Source organism: Oncorhynchus tshawytscha, linkage group LG28, assembly GCF_018296145.1.
Source record: "Oncorhynchus tshawytscha isolate Ot180627B linkage group LG28, Otsh_v2.0, whole genome shotgun sequence".
Lineage (NCBI taxonomy): Eukaryota > Metazoa > Chordata > Actinopteri > Salmoniformes > Salmonidae > Oncorhynchus > Oncorhynchus tshawytscha.
In genome coordinates this window covers 32778771-32798754 of record NC_056456.1, presented here as the reverse complement: position 1 = coordinate 32798754, position 19984 = coordinate 32778771, and the positions used below count along the sequence as shown (strand labels likewise).

Here is a 19984-nt window from a genome sequence, read left to right as displayed (position 1 = left end):
AAGGGCAAAGACTTACTGATCAATGTAGTAACACAAAAAAATGAACACTTCAAATGATAATTTAAAAAAGCAGTATTAGTCACACACATTCCATACAAAGTTTAATGTTATTCAATGCATGTGTTCAACGTGCTTTTCAGAAAAGCATTTAAATTTACTTTAATACATTGCCAATAAGCTAACAAAATGTAACCTGCTAATTTCCTACAAAAGTAGGTGTATACAGTATAAAACCAGCCTAATATTGCAAGCACCAATTACATTCTCACTTGGACATATATACAGTATATATACACACAAATGAAATACTGTATGTACAGTTTGCAATCTAATTCTTATAGCAATGGAATGTGTGTCCTGTACTTGTCTGTATTCCTGCAAAGAAGTGCCTTGACAAGGTGCCCGAAGGCTTAATTAACAAGGGAACGGAGGAAAGAAAAAAAATAATAGAAATTCAATTTAAAAAAAGAACCCAGTAGAGCAGAATGTGTTGTTGGGGCGGCAGGTCATCACAGCTGGGGCAGTTTGTCCACGGGGGTGTCAAATTTGAAGTCTGGGGGAAAGAGGTCGGCAGCGCGGGGGTAGATGAGTCTGTACGACTGTCTGATTGTGACGTCCGCCACACCAGCGATGTCTCCAATCTCTGTCGAAGGATTTGAACAATTGACTACTGGTGTTTTAAGAGTCTTCAGAACATTTGGTGCTGCACTTGTTCTCAGAACTATCAGAAATAAGAGTTCCTGAACCTTTGTCAGTTATTCATGCCTGAAATGTACTGAAGCAGGTTGTAAAGCTTGCAGACAAACACATACTACATATATAGTGCAATGAAAAAGTATTTGCCCCTTAATGATACTGATTGTTAACAGATTTTCACCCAAAACCTATTATAAAAAGGGAACCTGAATTTTATTTATTTCTTTAAAGCCAACATCCAATGCCCTTGTGTGAAAGTATTTTCCCCCTTACACTACTTGGTTGTGCCACCTTTAGCTGGAATGACTCAACCAAACACTTCCTGTAGTTGTTGATCAGTCTTTCACGTCACTGTGGAGGAATATTGGTCCCCTCTTCCATGCAGAACGGCTTTAACTCACTGCATGACCCAGCTGCGCTTCAGCTCAGACAGATGGCCTGACATTCTCCTGTAGGATTCTCTGATGCAGAATTCATGGTTCCTTCTATTAAGGCAAGTCGTCCAGGTCCTGAGGCAGCAAAGCATCACACTATCACCATGCTGACCTTTGGTCTGCGGTTGTTACTGTGGAATGCAGTATTTGGTTTTTGACAGACATAAATGGGACCCATCTCATCCAAAGTGGACTATAGTTTGCCAAAAAAAGCACCTGGATGATCATCCAGACTCCTGGAAGAATGTTCTATGGAAAAATGATTCAAAGGTATAACATGGGTCCCACTGCATTCCACAGTAAGAAACTCCTACCAACGGTCAAGCATGGTGGTGGTAGTCTGATGCTTTGCTGCCTCAGGACCTGGACGACTTGCCCTAATAGAAGGAACCATGTATACTGCCCTGTATCAGAGAATTCTACAGGAGAATGTCAGGCCATCGGTCTGAGCTGAAGCGCAGCTGGGTCATGCAACAAGACAATGAACACTTTTTAGTTTTAGAATGGCCTAGCCAAATGTCCTAATCCCAATAGAGTTGTGGTAGGACTTGAAACCCACAAATGTCACAGAGCTGCTTTAACTCTGCATGGAAGAGTGGGCCAACATTCCTCCACAGCGATGAGAGACTGATCTTATTTATGAATAATTAAATATGTAATTGTGTTATTTGTTCACTCAGGTTCCCTTTATCTAATATTTGGTTTTGTTTGAAAATGGATAATTCCATATCAAAAATATGCATAAGTGATTACAATTTGAAAGGGGGCAAATGCTTTTGTATATAAAGTGCTGTGAAAAAGTATGTGGACACCCCTTCAAACTAGTGGATTTGGCCATTTCAGCCACACCCGTTGCTGACTGGTGTATAAAAATTGAGCATACCGCCATGCAATCTCCATAGACAAACATTGGCAGTAGAAAGGCCTAACTGAAGAGCTCAGTGACTTTCAACGTGGCACCGTCATAAGAAGCCACCTTTCCAATAAGTCAGGTCGTCACATTTCTGCCCCGGGTCAACTGTAAGTGCTGTTATTGTGAAGTGGAAAAGTCTAGGAGCAACAATGGCTCAGCCACAAAGTGGTAGGTCACACAGGCTCACAAAACTGGACCACTAAGTGCTGAAGCGTGTAAAAATCGTCTGTCCTCAGTTGCAACACTCACTACCGAGATCCAAAACGCCTCTGGAAGCCAAGTCAGCACAATAACTGTTCCTCACGATCTTCATGAAATGGGTTTCCATGGCCAAGCAGCCACACACAAGCCTAAGATCAACATGCGTAATACCAAGCGTTTGCTGGAGTGGTGTAAAGCTCGCCGCCATTGGACTCTGGAGCAGTGGAAACGTCTTCCCTGGATTGATGAATCATGCATCTCCATCTGGCAGTCAGAGGGACAAATCTGGATTTGGCAGTTGCCATGACAACACTACCTACCCAAAATGCATAGTACCAACTATAAAGCTTGGTGGAGAAATAATGGTCTGGGGCTGTTTTCCATGGTTCGTGCTAGGCCCCTTAGTTCCAGTGAAGCATATAATGACATTCTAGACAATTCTGTGCTTCCAACTTTGTGGCAACAGTTTGGGGAAGGCCCTTTCCTGTTGCAGCATGACAACGCCCCCATGCACAAAGCGAGGTCCATACAGAAATAATTTGTCAAGATTGGTGTGGAAGAACTTGACTGGCCTGCAGAGCCCTGACCTCGACCCCATCGAACACCTTTGGGATGAATTGGAACTCTGACTGCGAGCCAGGCCTAATCGCCCAACATCAGTGCCCAACCTCACGAATTCACTTGTGCTGAATGTTAGCAACTACCCACAGCAATGTCTCAACATTTAATGGAAAGCCTTCCCAGAAGAGTTATAACAGCAAAGAGGAGACCAACTGCATATTAATGCCCATGATTTTGGAATGAGATGTTCGACAAGCAGGTGTCCACATACTTCTGGTTGTGTAGTGTAGTTCAGATTCAGCCAATAAAGAACTAAGTGATGACCACCTGAAAAAGCCTATCCCCCCCACCTCACCTTTCTGGGTCTTCTTCTCGGCAGAGGCCTGGGAGGCCATGTAGATGGCGGCGGCAGCCACAGAAATGGGGCTCCTGCCGGGCACCAGGTCCAGCTCCACGGCCTTCCGGGCAATGTAGGTGGCTGCCATCTGCACCTGCTTCGGCAGGCCTAGGTTGGAGCAGAAGCGGGACATGAAGTCTCCGGTGGTGATGAGGTCCACGCTGGTCTCCAGGGCCTTGAGGATCAGCTTGAAGCAGCGGCCGATCTCCTTCTTGGAGATACGGGACACGGCGCAGATCTCTGCAAGGGATAGGTGACAAGGGAGTCATTAGTGATACACCATCAGGATCGTTCTAATAAGTTATGCAACAGAGGACATTTTAAAATGTAGGATGAAAATAAGCTTTTCTTATTGGACCATTCCAGGTGGCAGCTACCTCAGTTTGTCCATTTTCTTCCCTTTTGTGCCTAACGAACAACCCAGGAATATAAACTCGGCAGAAAAAGAAATGTCCTCTCACTGTCAACTGCGTTTATTTTCAGCAAACTTAACATGTGTAAATATTTGTAACATAAGATTCAACAACTGAGACAAACTGAACAAGTTCCACAGACATGTGACTAACAGAAATTGAATGTGTCCCTGAACAAAGGGGGGTCAAAATCAAAAGAAAATGCAGCTGGTGGCCACACCAGATACTAAGTACTGCAGTGAATCTCCTCCTCATGGACTGAACCAGATTTGTCAGTTCTTGCTGTGAGATGTTACCCTACTCTTCCACCAAGGCACCTGCAAGTTCCCAGACATTTCTGTGGGGAATGGCCTTAACCCTCACCCTCCGATCCAACAGGTCCCAGACATGCTCAATGGGATTGAGATCCAGGCTCTTCGCTGGCCATGGCAGGACACTGACATTCTTGTCTTGCAGGAAATCACGCACAGAACGAGCTGATGGCATTGTCATGCTGGAGGGTCATGTCAGGGTGAGCCTGCGGGAAGGGTACCACATGAGGGAAGAGGATGTGTTCCCTGTAACGCACAGCATTGAGATTGCCTGCAATGACAACAAGCTCAGTCCGATGTTGTGACATACCGCCCCAGACAATGATGGACCCTCCACCTCCAAATCGATCCCACTCCAGAGTACAGGACTCGGTGTAATGCTCATTCCTTTGACGATAAACGCAAATCCGACCATCACCCATGGTGAGACAAAACCGCGACTCATCAGTGAAGAGCACTTTTTGCCAGTCCTGTCTGGTCCAGCGACAGTGGGTTTGTGCCTATAGGCGACGTTGTTGCCGGTGATGTCTGGTGAGGACCTGCCTTACAACAGGCCTACAAGCCCTCAGTCCAGCCTCTCTCAGCCTATTGCAGACAGTCTGAGCACTGATGGAGGGATTGTGCGTTCCTGGTGTAAACCGGGCAGTTGTTGCCATCCTGTACCTGTCCCGCAGGTGTGATGTTCGTATGTACCGATCCTGTGCAGGTGTTGTTACAGGTGGTCTGCCACTGCGAGGACGATCAGCTGTCCATCCTGTCTCCCTGTAACGCTGTCTTAGGCGTCTCACAGTACAGACATCGCAATTTATTTCCCTGGCCACATCTGCAGTCCTCATGCCTCCTTGCAGCATGCCTAAGGCACGTTCACGCAGATGAGCAGGGACCCTGGGCATCTTTCTTTTGGTGTTTTTCAGAGTCAGTAGAAAGGCCTCTTTAGTGTCTTAAGTTATCAGAACTGTGACCTTATTTGCCTACCGTCTAAGCTGGTACTGTCTTAACGACCATTCCACAGGTGCATGTTCATTAATTGTTTATGGTTCATTGAACAAGCATGGGAAACAATGTTTAAACCCTTTACAATGAAGAACTGTGATCTTTTTACGAATTATCTTTGAAAGACAGGGTTCTAAAAAAGGACGTTTCTTTTTTTTGTTTATTGTAACCATGTAGTCTTGGTTTTCATTTGTAGCATCCACACACTCATTCCAAGGTGTTGCATTAAATATTTGTTCATCCTAATATGAGCTCTAAACATTCTCTTCAGGTTTTTTGTTGTTTTGTACTTTTTTACTCCTTTGTCTCTCCAGTTGCAGTCTTGTCCCATCACTGCAACTCCCATACGGACTCGGAAGAGGCGAAAGTCGAGAGCCATGCGTCCTCCGAAACACAACCCTGCCAGGCCGCACTGCTTCTTGACATACTGCCTGCTTAACCCGGAAGCCAGCCGCAACAATGTGCTGGAGGAAACACTGTACAGCGGTCGACCGAAGTCAGTGTGCATGTGACCTGCCGTCACAAGTCGTCGCTAGAGCGCGATGGGACAAGGACATCCCATGAGGCTAAACCCTCCCCTAATCCGGACGACACTGGGCCAATTGTGCGCTGACTCATGGGTCTCCTGGTCGTGGCCGGCTGCGACACAGCCCGGGATCGAACCCGGATCTGTAGTGACGCCTCCAGCGCTGCCTTAAACCACTGCTCCACTCGGGAGGCCCTAAACATCCTCTTTATAAGAACTCACCTTTAAATGTCCGAGGCACACCTTCTTGTCTGCAGGCGATGTAGAGGCAGGCTGATGCGATGGCGTCGTTGGCCCGCCCCTTCAGGCTCTTCTGTTCGTACACTTGCTTAAATAAGTTATTTGTTCGGTCCTGCAGGTCAAATACAACATTTAGGTCAGTGCAAAATATCTTAAAATGCTTTAGACATTTATAATTTGGTTAAAGCTGCAATATGTACCTTTTTGGGCAACCTGACAAATTCACCTAAATGGGAGTTATAGATCTAATTATCATTGAACGCAAGTATCAGAAGCAGTAGTAGATCTGTTCTTTGTGCGCTGTCTATGCTTCCTGTTCTCAAGTTTTGTTCTTTTACTTTCGGGTTTGTTCTCTACACTATGCATTGCTTGTTTTGTCTCAAACTGAAATTAGGCGACCTGTTAGAATTTTAGCAACCAGGAAATGACAGAATGATTACTGCATATTGCACCTTTATTCAGAGAGAACCCTATATTTAAAGTAACCTGCTAAATAACTTCAGTTTTGGAAATATATTAATCCTATGTAGGTAGAAATGAGCAGCTAGCTAGCTACTAGGTTCCACAACGCTAAACAATTGGAAGAGAGTACAGGACTCACTATGATGTTCCTTGGTAGGTTGATCCGGTCAGCCATGGTGGTAATCTCTTTGAAGGCGTTTAGCATGGCGCGGTCTGAACTGCTCATGGTCCGCCGGTTCTGGTACTTGGAGTTGCCAAACTCATCAAAACTTGCCGCGCCTGTTCCCTATGGTGACAGAATGGTTGGCACCAACAGATGCGATAAATACTTTTTATTTAACCTTTGTTTTTCACAGGGAGCCCTGCAGCAGAAAATACAAGCTACATAACAAGGAATGAATGATACAACAAGACGGTATCATGAGAAATAAAACCATACAGAAAAGCTATTATAAAAAAATAAACAATTAGACACATTTGCAATGCCTGATCCCTTAACTAGCATAATCCATTTACTACCAGTAAATCTTATGACAATGAAGTCTATTTTATGGAGAACAGAGGAACCTGATAAAGACCATGTCACACAAAAAGGGGTGCAGAGATTTTCTTGTCATCGCATTTCTTTGTCTGGCTCCCCGGGCCACATTTAGATGTTATCCTTCTCTTGCCAGGCATTAACATCTAGCCACTGACCACAAACATAAAAATAGTTTTAGAGCATCTTTCCCTGTAAGTGGTAACTTGTGTACTTACCTTGCTGATCATGGTGCTCAAGTCTCCCCCGTTGAGGAGTGGATTCTGGGCGTCGCCCACTCTGGACGGGTCTTGGGTGGCTTTCTCATTGGTGAAGGTCCTCCACTCTGAACCCACATCAATCACTCTGTCACCTGAGGAACCAGATACATTACCACATGGGGCCATGTTCCAATATGTTAAATCTCTTCCTTTCCTTTTGTCATTTACTCTATTTTGTCTCCTTGAGCAGTGAGCACTGACAGTGACATGAATGGATAAAGGAGGTAAAAGTGATTATCAAGCACCCATTGTATTGATTTTACCATCATAGTATAATGCTTTCACCAAGTGAGTCCTTCCTTTTGTGATAAAAGGAGACGAGGGAAATCGTTATTAAGAAAGTAAGCCGTATTGAGGGTCAGTGGGACCCAGGCCACCATTTTTAACATGTTTATGTAAATGAGAACAGTAACTAGGTCTAATGATACAACCAGGACACATTCAACCAAATGTGTCTCATCTCTCCATTGTTCCGGTCACAGATTTGATTACACCCTGCACTTCCCAGACCAGGCCACAAGATGGCATTCTCACTCAGGAACTAGACACTTTCCTTTGTCCAATATTTTCTCTCATTTATCGCCACTTCCTGGAAACTAGCAGGGTCAGGGATTAGATTTTTCACCTTAATCCCATAAGCCCTTCCCATAGATAAATCACACTAATATTGAGTACTAATATGACGTTAATCTGCTTATGGAAAAGCTATGGGATGCAATCTAGCTTTGCATCACTGAATCCACCCACTTACCCACTATACCCCCATATGATTAGCTAAGTGTTTCCTTTGGGACTCATTATGGGAGACCTGCTATGTTACGTTCAGATAGAGCCCTGTAATTTAATCTGTTGCTGTAACTAGGGTGGCTTTCCAAGGCTGTCTAAGGAAGGCGTGGACAGATTTGATTCTATTGCATCTTTGCGAGGATGTTGTCATTTCTAGAATTTCATGGTTTCATGTTACATATTATTATGCACTCTAGCCATGTGGCAGGTCTGACATGATATCTCACTGCTCGAGTCCCATAATACCAGCACAAACACTGTCACATCACTCCCTCCCTCCCTCCCTCTGAACTAAGGGTTGGTATTTTGAGTATGTGTCTATAGAAGTGTCGGTTTATGTTAAGTTCTGCTATTTACCTAATGGAAAGCCTTCTCATCCCTACACAAGGCTTTATGTCAGTCTGTTGACAGGTAATGTGTGCGCGCTTGTTTTACTATACTGAACCAGAAGTGCTCACAACTATGTTAAACCAAGGCCAATTCAGAGAAGTGAGGACATTTGGCCGGTCCTAACTTCTAAAAAGGCTATTTTAGGCTTAAGGGTTAGGTTGAGTTAGAATTAGGTTTAGGGTAAAAAGTTAAAGTATAGTAATACAAAGAGTAACACAAAGCTGTGCGTGGCCTGTCCTCACCCACTACAAGGCCACACTCGGGGCAGATCATGTCCCCTGCTCTGTAGTCTTCCACCAGCATGGCATCTGGGTGGTTGGGGCACTGCACCTTGGGAAGGGCCAGGACATCTCCGCTGCAAGGAGAGAAGAAATCCCATAGGTCAGCTGACTGTGACCTCGAAGCTCTGACCCCGGAATTGGGTGTGACTGTACTTATAACCATAAAGCTAGTTTACTGTCAAGTTTGTGGTATTAGTTCACTTATTCTATACACCAGTTAACTTCAGTTAAAGCCGATTGTTTACTGTGACATTTGAATTGGCAAATTATGATAATGACAAATCTAAAAGGCCTTTGTTCAAATTCTGCTCAAATTGTTTAACATGTCAGTCTTCCCCTGGATCAGGGAAATATTAGGAAAATAGCTAGCTACCTTTAATATTGTTAAAACAAAAGGCACTTATGAAAATTACAAGTTACAATGTTTTACATTTTCACAAGCAAATGCATATACACATGATATATCTATCTATCAACAAGAACTGGACTGGGAAGTACTGCAAACCTAGCTAGTACAGAAGACACCAAAGATTGTGTTAACTTGTACCCAGATTAATTTCCAACTGAAATTATGCTGATGTGGCCAAAAGCGCTTCGAAACTGTCCTACGTGGGACCACCGGACCCATTAAATGGGCATCCAGCGGTTTGGAAATTATCCTCGACACCAATTCGATTCTATAACGTTAATACCAAAACCGATACATACCCCATATAGCCATCTATCCGAGATTCTGGCACAAACTATTCTTCCAATCCCCTGTCTTTCTGTCCTTTGACAAAGGCGTTATGCCTACTGATACTTGGGTACGTCAACATTCGGTTTCTCTTCGTTTAGGCAAGCGAAAACAAGCCATTTATTTTGAGCTAGTTAGTTAACAGCTGACGGTAGAATAAATCGGTGGTAAAATCACCAAATAAACTTGTAGTGTCCTCATAGTTATCATCAATGGCTTAATAACTTGTCATGATTAGATCACTGTCAATGTGTCATGCGTTGACACTGCTACTGTAAAAATATATTAGATAACGTTAGCTAGAGTAATTTGAGTTAGCCAGCTGTGATGGCCTGACAACATCAGCCATCCCTTTAAAAAACATTACATCGCTCATCGACAATCGCATGTGCGAGGACGACGTCCTACACGAGCAATATGATCAAGTTAACATGATATACGATCGATACAATGTGTCAAACTGATTTGAGAGTTTTCTGATAGGCTAACGTTAGTTAAGGTTATTAAGTAGTATGGACATTCCGGCGGCTATAATGAAAAACACGGAGAGTCGCGTTAGAAACAAACGTCTCTATGTATTGATGGCCACCCCCACCCTTTGATCAATAATCGTACCCCACATGAAAACATAATAATCCCAAACACAGTTTAGAAAAGATGGTTTACACACCGGCTCGTCGACGCCATGTTAATTACTTCTTTATACTTCTGCCAGTGGTGAACAGTTTCGAACAATGGCGTCTTCTACCTCTATATATGGCTTTTTTAGCCCACGTGTTTACATGACAACGGAACGGCAAAAGGCTCAAACTAGATCTTCAAAAAGCGATTGACATATGAGGACAGAGGACGTAGGCTACTTGTAAAAGAGTAATGTACTTACAAGTCACAGAACAATGCTTTTGACATTTATTACTCATTATATATTATATTATCATACGTATCTAATTAAATCAGATGACTTCCTGACCGTGTCACCTTTAGACACATAATTACATGTAAGTGAATACAATTACGCAAATGATCAAGTGTTAAACCAAAACTAGTGAAAAGGGAGAACAAAATGTGTGGATTTCGTTTTATTTGTGTCACTCAAACTTTTTTTTTACATGCTTATTGCTGCAATGGATCCTAGCCAACACCCCTGCAAGCAGAGCAGCTGGAACATCACATGGTTGGTAATATTTCCACCTGCCAGCTACTAAAGAAAAATAGCATGTTTGGTTATGTGTAGCCTACATAAGAAAACATGTTAAATGGCAAGTGGAAGCATAATCCTACTTAACCCCATTCAAAAAACTGGCTCAACTCTGAGTAGCCAATATAGCAGTCTCACTGTAAGAGCCAGAGCAGACAGGCCTGTTTATGAAACTGTCAGGGATGGCATTGTCTCTGTGTGCCAGTCTGTGCCCTATCCTTGTGCCAATCTCGGACTGTATTGCCTTGATTGCCCCTCGCCCACACACACACTGTACCACTGACCTCAACAGCTCTGGTTCGACAACCACCAAACAATGAGTCATTTCACTTGGCCAGACATCCTTTGATAGAGAATTTCAAGAGAAATCCAATATTTAACAAATAATTTATGGCTGAATTACATCGACTGTGGCAAGCACCTAGAGCTGTTTGGATTTCACTGATTACAATTAATGAACACGCCTTGTCAGCAGCACATATTTTATTAAATTGCACAATGACATTGAACACTAGTAGGTAAATAGAATGCCATGTCCATGTACAACAGCAGGTAGAGCTAAATCCCAATATGTCAGATAAGGCCATCATCTATCATGCTTTCAAATGCTAAATAATCATTCATATTATAATTGTACTAAAGTCTCATGATGAATCAACCTACGTAATTTATTTATATCAATAATATAAAGATGAATTCCCTCTGAATGCTTGAGATTTTCAAAGGAATTTTAATCAAACTAATCAGTTTCAACAAAATCTTCAGCTAGGCCAAAGTCATAGCTAGTCACACACTAATGACAATGTCATGATTTGACCTTGTTTTTTCCCCCGAGTTCCCAATTGTCTTGAAAGCACCATATTCTGCCAGCACTGTGTGGTGTGAGTCTCCGAGCCCCAGCTGAGGGACCTGTATTTGATCCACTGCCTGCAGTAGCAGCACCACAGGGGTTATTATCTCATCTGCACTGATAAACACAAACAACACTCTCAATGAGTCACACAGAACACCATAAACACAATGTGTAGCCTACGGGTAGGCAGTATGTCTTCCTACATTAGCCTATATATCACCTGTCTGTTCCTCACCCGAGCCCCCTAAGGCGCTAGACAAGATTACTGATTCAGACCGTCTCAGGCAGCCTCATTCGAAAAACATGAAAATGCATAGACATACAGTATCAGTGACTGTGAATATAAGGCTGTAGCTGTAGTCAGTTGGTGTTATTATTACTCATATTACAATCTGGTATACTGGGATTGGGGACACGTGATGCTTACTAGTCATTAATTGTCATGGAAACAGGTGTGTCTGTCTGGGATTGGATTTGCATTTACTGTGTTCAGACCTTCTTCAATACAATGACCTGGTTGCTAAGTACATGTGGGGGTTACCTCTGTATGTCTGCTTCAGCCCCCGTAGACAGGCCCTAATTACACAACGGATCCACCTATTCCCCATTGCTGTGACCACGACCACAACCCTGTACACCGCTCTTGCCCTCACACCCAACCATATGACCCATTGTCAGATTTCTCTTCTGTGTGTCTGCCGCCATCTACAGGTCTGTAATCAGATCTCTACTGTTACACAATCACAATCCGTATCAGGTCACCATATTCTCCCTTTAGGAAGTGTATAATATGTATATGTTATAACAGTGTACTGTGTAATAAACAATAATTTCATTGATTATAATGAATCGTTTTTAAAGAATCACTGACTAAAGTGGTTTGGCCTCATGAACCTGGCCTGGCTGTTATTTTGATTCAGTTCTCTGGTTACATTGAGCAGAGTGTGGCCAACTATTTTTATATTATCTAGCCTGGACCAGTTGGAACCTGTACCAAACTCAAGAGACACTTCCTCAAGAGTGTACTGTGTGCAACCAAATCCAGACATCTGAGGTAGCGAGCCCTCACCAAGGGCTCTACATATATTCCTATGTCTTCATTTTCACAATTAGGCTATATAGCGTAGCTACAGACAAACAGGAAGAGAGATTGCGAGAATGTACATTACATTGTGTAGCCTACAATCTACAGGTGCAGCAGATATGATGTGCCGGATACAATGTATTAATTTATAACCTTAATATTAGGAGTTACTTATTATATAGTTACTGAATAGATGGTTACAGTTGAAAGCTTCCGAATGAGTTATATTAATATGTAACAGAATGCGCACATTCGATCAAGTCGTAGTACAGTATGCGGAAGACACATTCGATCAAGTCGTAGTACAGTATGCGGTCGGTGGTGCCCCAGTTATCATCATTATTTCCAATTTGGTGGCATCTGAGTGAGACCTAGCTGGAAAGAACTGGGAAGCTGTTTGAGATAGATAAGAATGATGTGTCTTTAGTACGTTGATCTGTGGCGTCCACCAATAAGAAACTCCGGTAATAGCGGAGTCATGTTCAAATTGGACCACCCTTTTCTTCAAATTACATGCGTACAGTGGTCGACGTTATGCGCATATTCTCCACGACGCTCAGGTATGCAGAACCGCTGCTATTGAGGATGGTGCCGACATTCGCATTGTCACGAACAAATGTTCTTGGTCACAAGCTTTGTTCCATAGTTTAATGGATTGAGCTGAATCGTCAGAAGGAATTGTCTGGAGCGCAAAAGTGGAAATGGAGTACAGAACATCTAATTAGATAAGGTCACCAAGATAGTAAGTATGCTCGTTTTCCTCGGACTTACCACGCTTTAAAAACTGTAAAATCATAATTTACATTTATTTGATGTTGATTTTCATAATGTGCGGTAATCCCAGGGCAGTTTATTTAACGCAAGTAGCCAGATAATACATTGTTACTGCACTGTAAATGTTCAACTCCGGGCACATGTTGTAGTTGAGTTACAGACAATAAAAAAAAGTTACAGTTACAGCAAGTCACCTGACCTCAGAGTCAGACAACAACAGAGTAATACGCAAGAAATAACATGTATCTAATATTTCCTATAAATTAAATGACTGTAAATGTGTTTAATCAGTAGCCTAGGTTTATTCCACAACTGGTCTCTTTGTTAGAACCAGTGTTGTCTACAAGCTGCATCTGCAGATTCTCGTCCCACTTCGATTTGGCCTATATGCAAAGCGTCATTGATGATGGCTTGTTGGGATGTTATCTTAAAGCGTGTTTTAATAATATCATACCTATAAATATAGCCAATAGGCTAGAGCCTATAATATCAAAAGTATATTACTGTAATTATTTACTTCAACTATGAACGGAAATTATTGATGAAAGCAAATATCATCTAAAGTTTTATTGGTGATAAATCAAGTGTCCATATCTGTGGCAAGGAAAAAGAGTATGGAATAAAAGCACTCTTAAGGCCAGGCACCACACCCTAATAGGTATTTTTTTTCTCTTAATCATATCACAATCAACTTTTAAATATAATGCCTTTTTATATTAAAATGTTTCTGAAATATTGTATACGTTATGCAAATGAGGTGGTCTCATTTACATATTTTCATAGAACGCAAATACATTTTTCTGGACACTGGATGCAGTCAGCCTAAATATATATTTTTTCATTTTGTTAAGACACTCCAGAACCGAACTTTCTTTGACCATATTATGAATAAATACTTTAAAAAAAAACTTTATCAGTTAAATAAAGACATGTACATAAAATTAATTTTTAGCAAATTTAACCAAGAAAATTTGATCAATACTGAACAAAAATATAAACGCAACATGCAACAATTTAAAAGATTTTACTGAGTTACAGTTTATAGAAGGAAATCAGTCAATTGAAATAAATAAATTCGGCCCTAATTGATGGATTTCACATGACTGGAAGGGGCATACTTGAGACATCTGTGGCATTGTGTGGTGTGACAAAACTGCACATTTTAGAGTGGCCTTTTATTGTTCCCAGCACAATGATCATGCTGTTTAATCAGATTCTTGATATGCCACACCTGTCAGGTGGATGGATTATCGTTGGCAAATGAGAAATGGTCATTAACAGGGATGTCATCACATTTCTGCACAACATTTGAGAGAAATAAGCTTTTTGTGCATATGGAACATTTCTGGAATCTTTTATTTCAGCTCATGAAACATGGGACCCACACTTTACATGTTGAATTTATATTTTATTTCAGTATAGAATACAATTTTGACAACACATCAACAATTCCCTCTGAGTATGTCTGGAGAATATATCTAAGGATAACTACACAAACTTTGGGGAATGTAGATTCTTCTGAAGCTGAGAAAAATTAGTTGGCTGGTGGGAAGAGTCTTACTTTCAGGATTATTATTTAACTAGGCAAGTCAGTTAAGAACAAATTCGTATTTTCAATGACGGCCTAGGAACAGTAGGTTAACTGCCTGTTCAGGGGCAGAACGACAGATTTGTACCTTGTCAGCTCGGGTGTTTGAACTTGCAACCTTCCGGTTACTAGTCGAACGCTCTAACCACTAGGCTACCTACCCTGCCGCCCCTCTATATTGACCCAATCACCATCTCTTCAAAGTAAATTACTACATACAGTCCAGTTTGTAACATTCACTATGAAATGGGCTTTACAATTATGTGTGATTCAATGTAGTGAGCTTTGAAATTATGGATGTCCATTTAAAAGTGGTTAAAAATTCATAAAATGTTGATGATGGTAGTATGATAAATTTCTATCACGTTTCTTTACATTTCAGCCTGTGGGGCCTGGCCTTAAGAGTGTAGTAACAGTAATAATCATATTATTAACAGTAGTGTTCATTATGTACCTAGTTTGGGCAATGTGACACACGTGTATTTTCATTGTTGTTTTAAATAACTCTCATAAAAACATTTCAAACTATTATTTATTGCCCTGGAGGAAAAGGAACAGAGAGGAGAACAGAGTTAGTTAGTTACAACACTGGCAAATAGAGGAAGTGAGCCCACATGTTGAAACTGGGCATACTTACCATTCATTGCTTCACAAAATGGCACACCAACATGCTAAACTTCTCAAATCAAATCTTAGTTGTCACATGCTTCTTAAACAACAGGTGTAGACTAACAGTCAGATGCTTACTTATGGGTCCTTTTTCTACAAGGCAATTAAAGATTTTTATGTATATAAATAGTGACACGAAGAATAAATACACAGTGAATAATTAACAATAACGAGTAAAAATAACAAGCCTGAAGATGGCAATATTGTGCCTCAATCACTCACAATAGGTAGAGACTAACATCAAAGGGAACCTTTGCCATTCCAGTATCCACATGTCTTAACTAGTCTTGATGTGAGGGAAAACCAATTAACCCCCAGTGGGGAATTCTTTGCACTAGATCAGACATAGACTTTTGGCTTTGTCATCAGATGTTTTCAAAATCTAAAGAGAGGTGCAATATGAAACAAATATAATAAGCCTACATTACTAATGCTGCATTGTCTTTCATGAGACACTTTGACATGGAGAGCCATTCAAATTATTTATCAAAATAAATGGATCAATCTTTATTACCTTTTTAACCATACCAAGTACAAACATCTACCAACAAAAATATATTTACTGAACAAAAAAACATTTAAAAAGTGCCTTTTTAAAATCATTTGATTTGAAAATCATTTGAAATAAGTGCTCTCATTATTAGCTAAATTCCCTGTCTCCTTCCATTGCAGGAATGTTTACCATCACAGAGTTAGCGTCGCTGAACGACATCCAGCCGACCTACCGCATCCTAAAACCATGGTGGGACGTCTTCATGGACTACCTGGGGGTGGTCATGCTCATGTTGTCCATCTTCGCCATGACGATGCAGATCACAAAGGACCAGGTGGCGTGCCTTCCATGCCTGGAGGAAGCGGTGGCAGGGCCAAACTCTTGGACATCCCAAAGTCCACAAGAAACCGCCTCATCAGCAGTTGGCATAACGACAGTGCTTGCTACACCAATGGCCACTGAAGATCTACCAGACAGTGCAGTACACGAGGTCCACAACACCCAGCCCATCGTTGTGAAGCGAGAGAGCAAAATGCAGCAACCCAGGCCCACAGGGATCCAAACCAACTTAGATTATCAGCAGTATGTCTTTGTCAACCAAATGTGTTACCATATTGCCTTGCCCTGGTACTCAAAGTACTTCCCGTACCTCTCCCTCATCCACACCCTTGTGCTTATGGTCAGTAGTAACTTCTGGTTCAAATACCCCAAGACAAGCTCAAAGATTGAACACTTTGTGTCCATTCTCGGACGGTGCTTTGAGTCTCCGTGGACTACAAAGGCTTTGTCCGAGACAGCCTGTGAGGATTCTGAGGAGAACAAGCAGAGACTGACTGGCACCACTTCAGCACAGAGAGAGTTATCACAGGAAACTAAAGATGAAAATGCTGCAAACTCATCTACCCCTATGCTTGGGAATACAGGAGTCAAGTTCTCAGCAGATAAGCCTGTTGCTGAAGCCCCAAGTATGACTATCCTGGACAAGAAAGATGGGGAGCAGGCCAAGGCTCTATTTGAGAAGGTGCGGAAATTCCGCGCCCATGTGGAGGACAGCGATTTCATCTACAAGCTCTATGTAGCTCAGACTGTGGTCAAAACGGTCAAGTTTATTTTGATTCTGTCCTATACGTCAACATTTATTGCTGCCATCGAGTTTCATCACATATGTGAACCCAAAATCAAACACTTAACCGGATATGAGCAGTTCTTTTGTACCCACAACATGGCTTTCATGTTGAGAAAGCTCCTCCTCAGCTACATGGCCCTCATATTGATCTATGGGATGGTCTGCTTGTATTCCCTCCACTGGCTGTTCAGGCGCCCCCTTAAAGAGTACTCATTTGAGAAAGTCAGAGAGGAGAGTAGCTTCAGTGACATTCCTGATGTGAAGAACGACTTTGCGTTCCTTCTGCACATGGTCGATCAGTACGACCAGCTGTATTCCAAACGGTTTGGTGTCTTCCTCTCGGAGGTCAGCGAGAACAAGCTGAGGGAGATCAGTCTAAACCACGAGTGGACATTTGAGAAGCTCAGACAGCTTGTGACCCGAAATCCCCAAGACCAGCAGGAGCTCCACCTCTTCATGCTTTCTGGTCTCCCTAATGCAGTGTTTGACCTCACCGACCTGGAAATACTTAAACTAGAGCTAATTCCTGAGGTCAGGTTTTCGGCAAAGGTTTCCCAAATGACCAGTCTGCAGGAGCTGCACCTTTGCCACTGCCCTGCCAAAGTTGAGCAGACTGCCTTTGTCTTTCTCCGTGACCACCTCCGCTGCCTTCATGTCAAGTTCACAGACGTCGCTGAGATCCCAGCATGGGTTTATTTGTTGAGGAGTTTGAGGGAGCTAAACTTAGTAGGGAATTTAAGCTCAGAAAACAACAAAATGATAGGACTAGAGTGCATGCGTGATTTGAAACATCTTAAGACATTATATCTGAAGAGCAACCTCACCAAGATCCCCTCAAACCTCACTGAGCTGTCCCCACACCTGATCAAACTGGTGGTGCATAACGATGGTACTAAACTACTTGTACTGAACAGCCTCAAGAAGATGACAAACCTCGCCGATCTGGAGCTGCACAACTGTGAGCTGGAGAGGATCCCCCATGCTATTTTCAGCTTAACCAACCTTCAAGAGCTGGACCTCAAATCCAACAACATTCGCACCATCGAAGAGGTCATCAGCTTTCAGCACCTCAAGAGGTTGACCTGCCTCAAATTGTGGCACAACAAAATCATCACCATTCCAGCCTCAATAGGCCAGGTCAAGTCTTTGGAGTCACTTCACCTTTCACACAACAAACTGGAGACGCTCCCGCCGGCACTGTTCCACCTCCCCAAGCTGAGGCACTTGGATGTCAGTCACAACTCCATCACAGTGATCCCGCCGGACTTGGGTCTCCTGCAGAACCTCCAGCACTTCGCAATCAATGCAAACAAGGTGGAGGTGCTGCCCAAGCAGCTGTTCAGGTGCACCAAGCTAAAGTTCCTGTGTCTGAGCAATAATGTCCTCACCAACCTGCCTGAGACTGTGGGTCAGTTGGTGCATCTTGCTCAGCTGGAGCTGAGGGGGAACTGTCTGGACCGCCTTCCCTCACTGCTGGGGAACTGTCGCCTTCTACGTAAAAACAGCCTCATTGTAGAGGACCACCTTTTTGACACTTTGCCTGTAGAGGTAAAGGAGAGCATTAGTCGGGAGACCAATGTGTCCTTTGCGAGTGGCTTATAGTTGATCATTTCTGATACCTTAAACCCTTATGGTACATTGATTAACTGAAATGTATATTACTCACTGAAGCAATACGCTATGAAAGTAACACGTTATTTACCAGGAACTAGCCTTGTAGTTTTTTATAACTTTTGTAGGCTTTTTGAATCCTCTTCAATGGGCAAAAACGTAGCGCAATGGTCTTGAAGCCAAATACTTTGTAAAGGCACATGGCAGAAGTACATTCAAACACAAATATAATTTTATATACAGGTATATCTTAAACGATCACGTTTTCAAGAATTTGATGATGTAACTTCAAGCACATTCAAAAGATTAGGGGAAATGACCCGGAAGTAAAACAGGCGGTTGCTTTCACAGGATACTGAACCACGTTTCATTGATTATCAATGCCCTATATGGGTAGTTCCTATACATTTTTTTGCTTAATAAAGTGTGAGAGAATGCTTCTCCTCAACAAAGACTGTATAGCTCTATAAATAATGTAATATCATTTCAAAGTATAATTTCATTAAGTATTTAAGAATGTTCAAGATAAAAAAAAGCTTTTAGTTACTTCATAGGGTATTATGACATAATATTGTTAGCAGTAATAGATTTTTAGACTTAATAACAAATATTGTTTTAGCTACTCAGGTATAATGTTAACCCTGGGGACCATCATTTTGCCTTAACTGCTGCTATTTCTCAGTGAGGGCGTTCATAAGAAAAGACTAAACAGCTCTCAAGTTTGTTGATACACTACCTGTCATTATTCACAACACCATTCAGTAAAATAACAAATGCTATTTTCAGTAGTAATTCACTTTTGGGGATTACGATTGAAATTGGAAGTACTTTGCCCAACCAATATTTGCTTTGCTTTTTGTTATATTGTTGAATGTTTACTATTGTTTTACACTTCTCTATCACAGACCATGCTAAGCATTTGTGTGTGATTGAAAATAAAGGTGGGTTGACAAAAGGGAGGCGATGTTTTACACCAAAACAAGTTTTTAAATTAAGCAACAATAGCATCAATTAAGTGTACACATGGGACAAGATTGTTATATTGCCTTTTTCCAATGTATTTCTGTACTGTACATGAACTGTTCACATTTACAAGCATACCATTTCTGGCACAATAAAACTAGATCTTAGATACACTTTTCTTATTGTTTTTATTCTCTCTGTTTCCATGCCTTTCTCAATGGTCATTGGTCATTACCGTACATTGCTGCATTTATATGTGTATAAAGAATAACATAATTGGTAAGCTGCTGTACAAAAGTATTTATTTGTTGAGGGTTTGTTATATGTAAAATGTATGCTAGCATGATTAAGTTGCTTTGGATAAAAGCATCTGCTAATTTTTTATTTATTCCACCATTATTTAACCAGGCAGGCCAGTTGAGAACAAGTTCTCATTTACAACTGTGACCTATATTATATTGTTATAACCTGTGCATTACATTAACTG

General features: G+C 41.8%; 2 protein-coding genes across 2 annotated transcripts; one reads left to right on the top strand and one right to left on the bottom strand.

Annotated features, from left to right (window-relative positions):
- Positions 1 to 75: 75 nt before the first annotated feature.
- Positions 76 to 9936, bottom strand: gtf2b (general transcription factor IIB). The gene is made up of 7 exons (XM_024391948.2): positions 9809 to 9936; positions 8364 to 8476; positions 6904 to 7037; positions 6287 to 6433; positions 5668 to 5797; positions 3161 to 3442; positions 76 to 643 (listed from the first exon to the last, which is right to left on the bottom strand). Exons 1-7 carry the CDS (start codon positions 9823 to 9825, stop codon positions 510 to 512), a joined length of 957 nt encoding a protein of 318 aa, XP_024247716.1. The 5' UTR covers positions 9826 to 9936; the 3' UTR covers positions 76 to 509.
- A 2464-nt stretch (positions 9937 to 12400) lies between these two features.
- LOC112227104 (volume-regulated anion channel subunit LRRC8D) lies at positions 12401 to 19670 on the top strand. Its single transcript, XM_024391947.2, has 2 exons — positions 12401 to 13015; positions 15977 to 19670. The coding sequence occupies exon 2, from the start codon at positions 15979 to 15981 to the stop codon at positions 18523 to 18525; it is 2547 nt and encodes an 848-aa protein (XP_024247715.1). The 5' UTR covers positions 12401 to 13015; positions 15977 to 15978; the 3' UTR covers positions 18526 to 19670.
- The last annotated feature ends 314 nt before the right edge of the window (positions 19671 to 19984 follow it).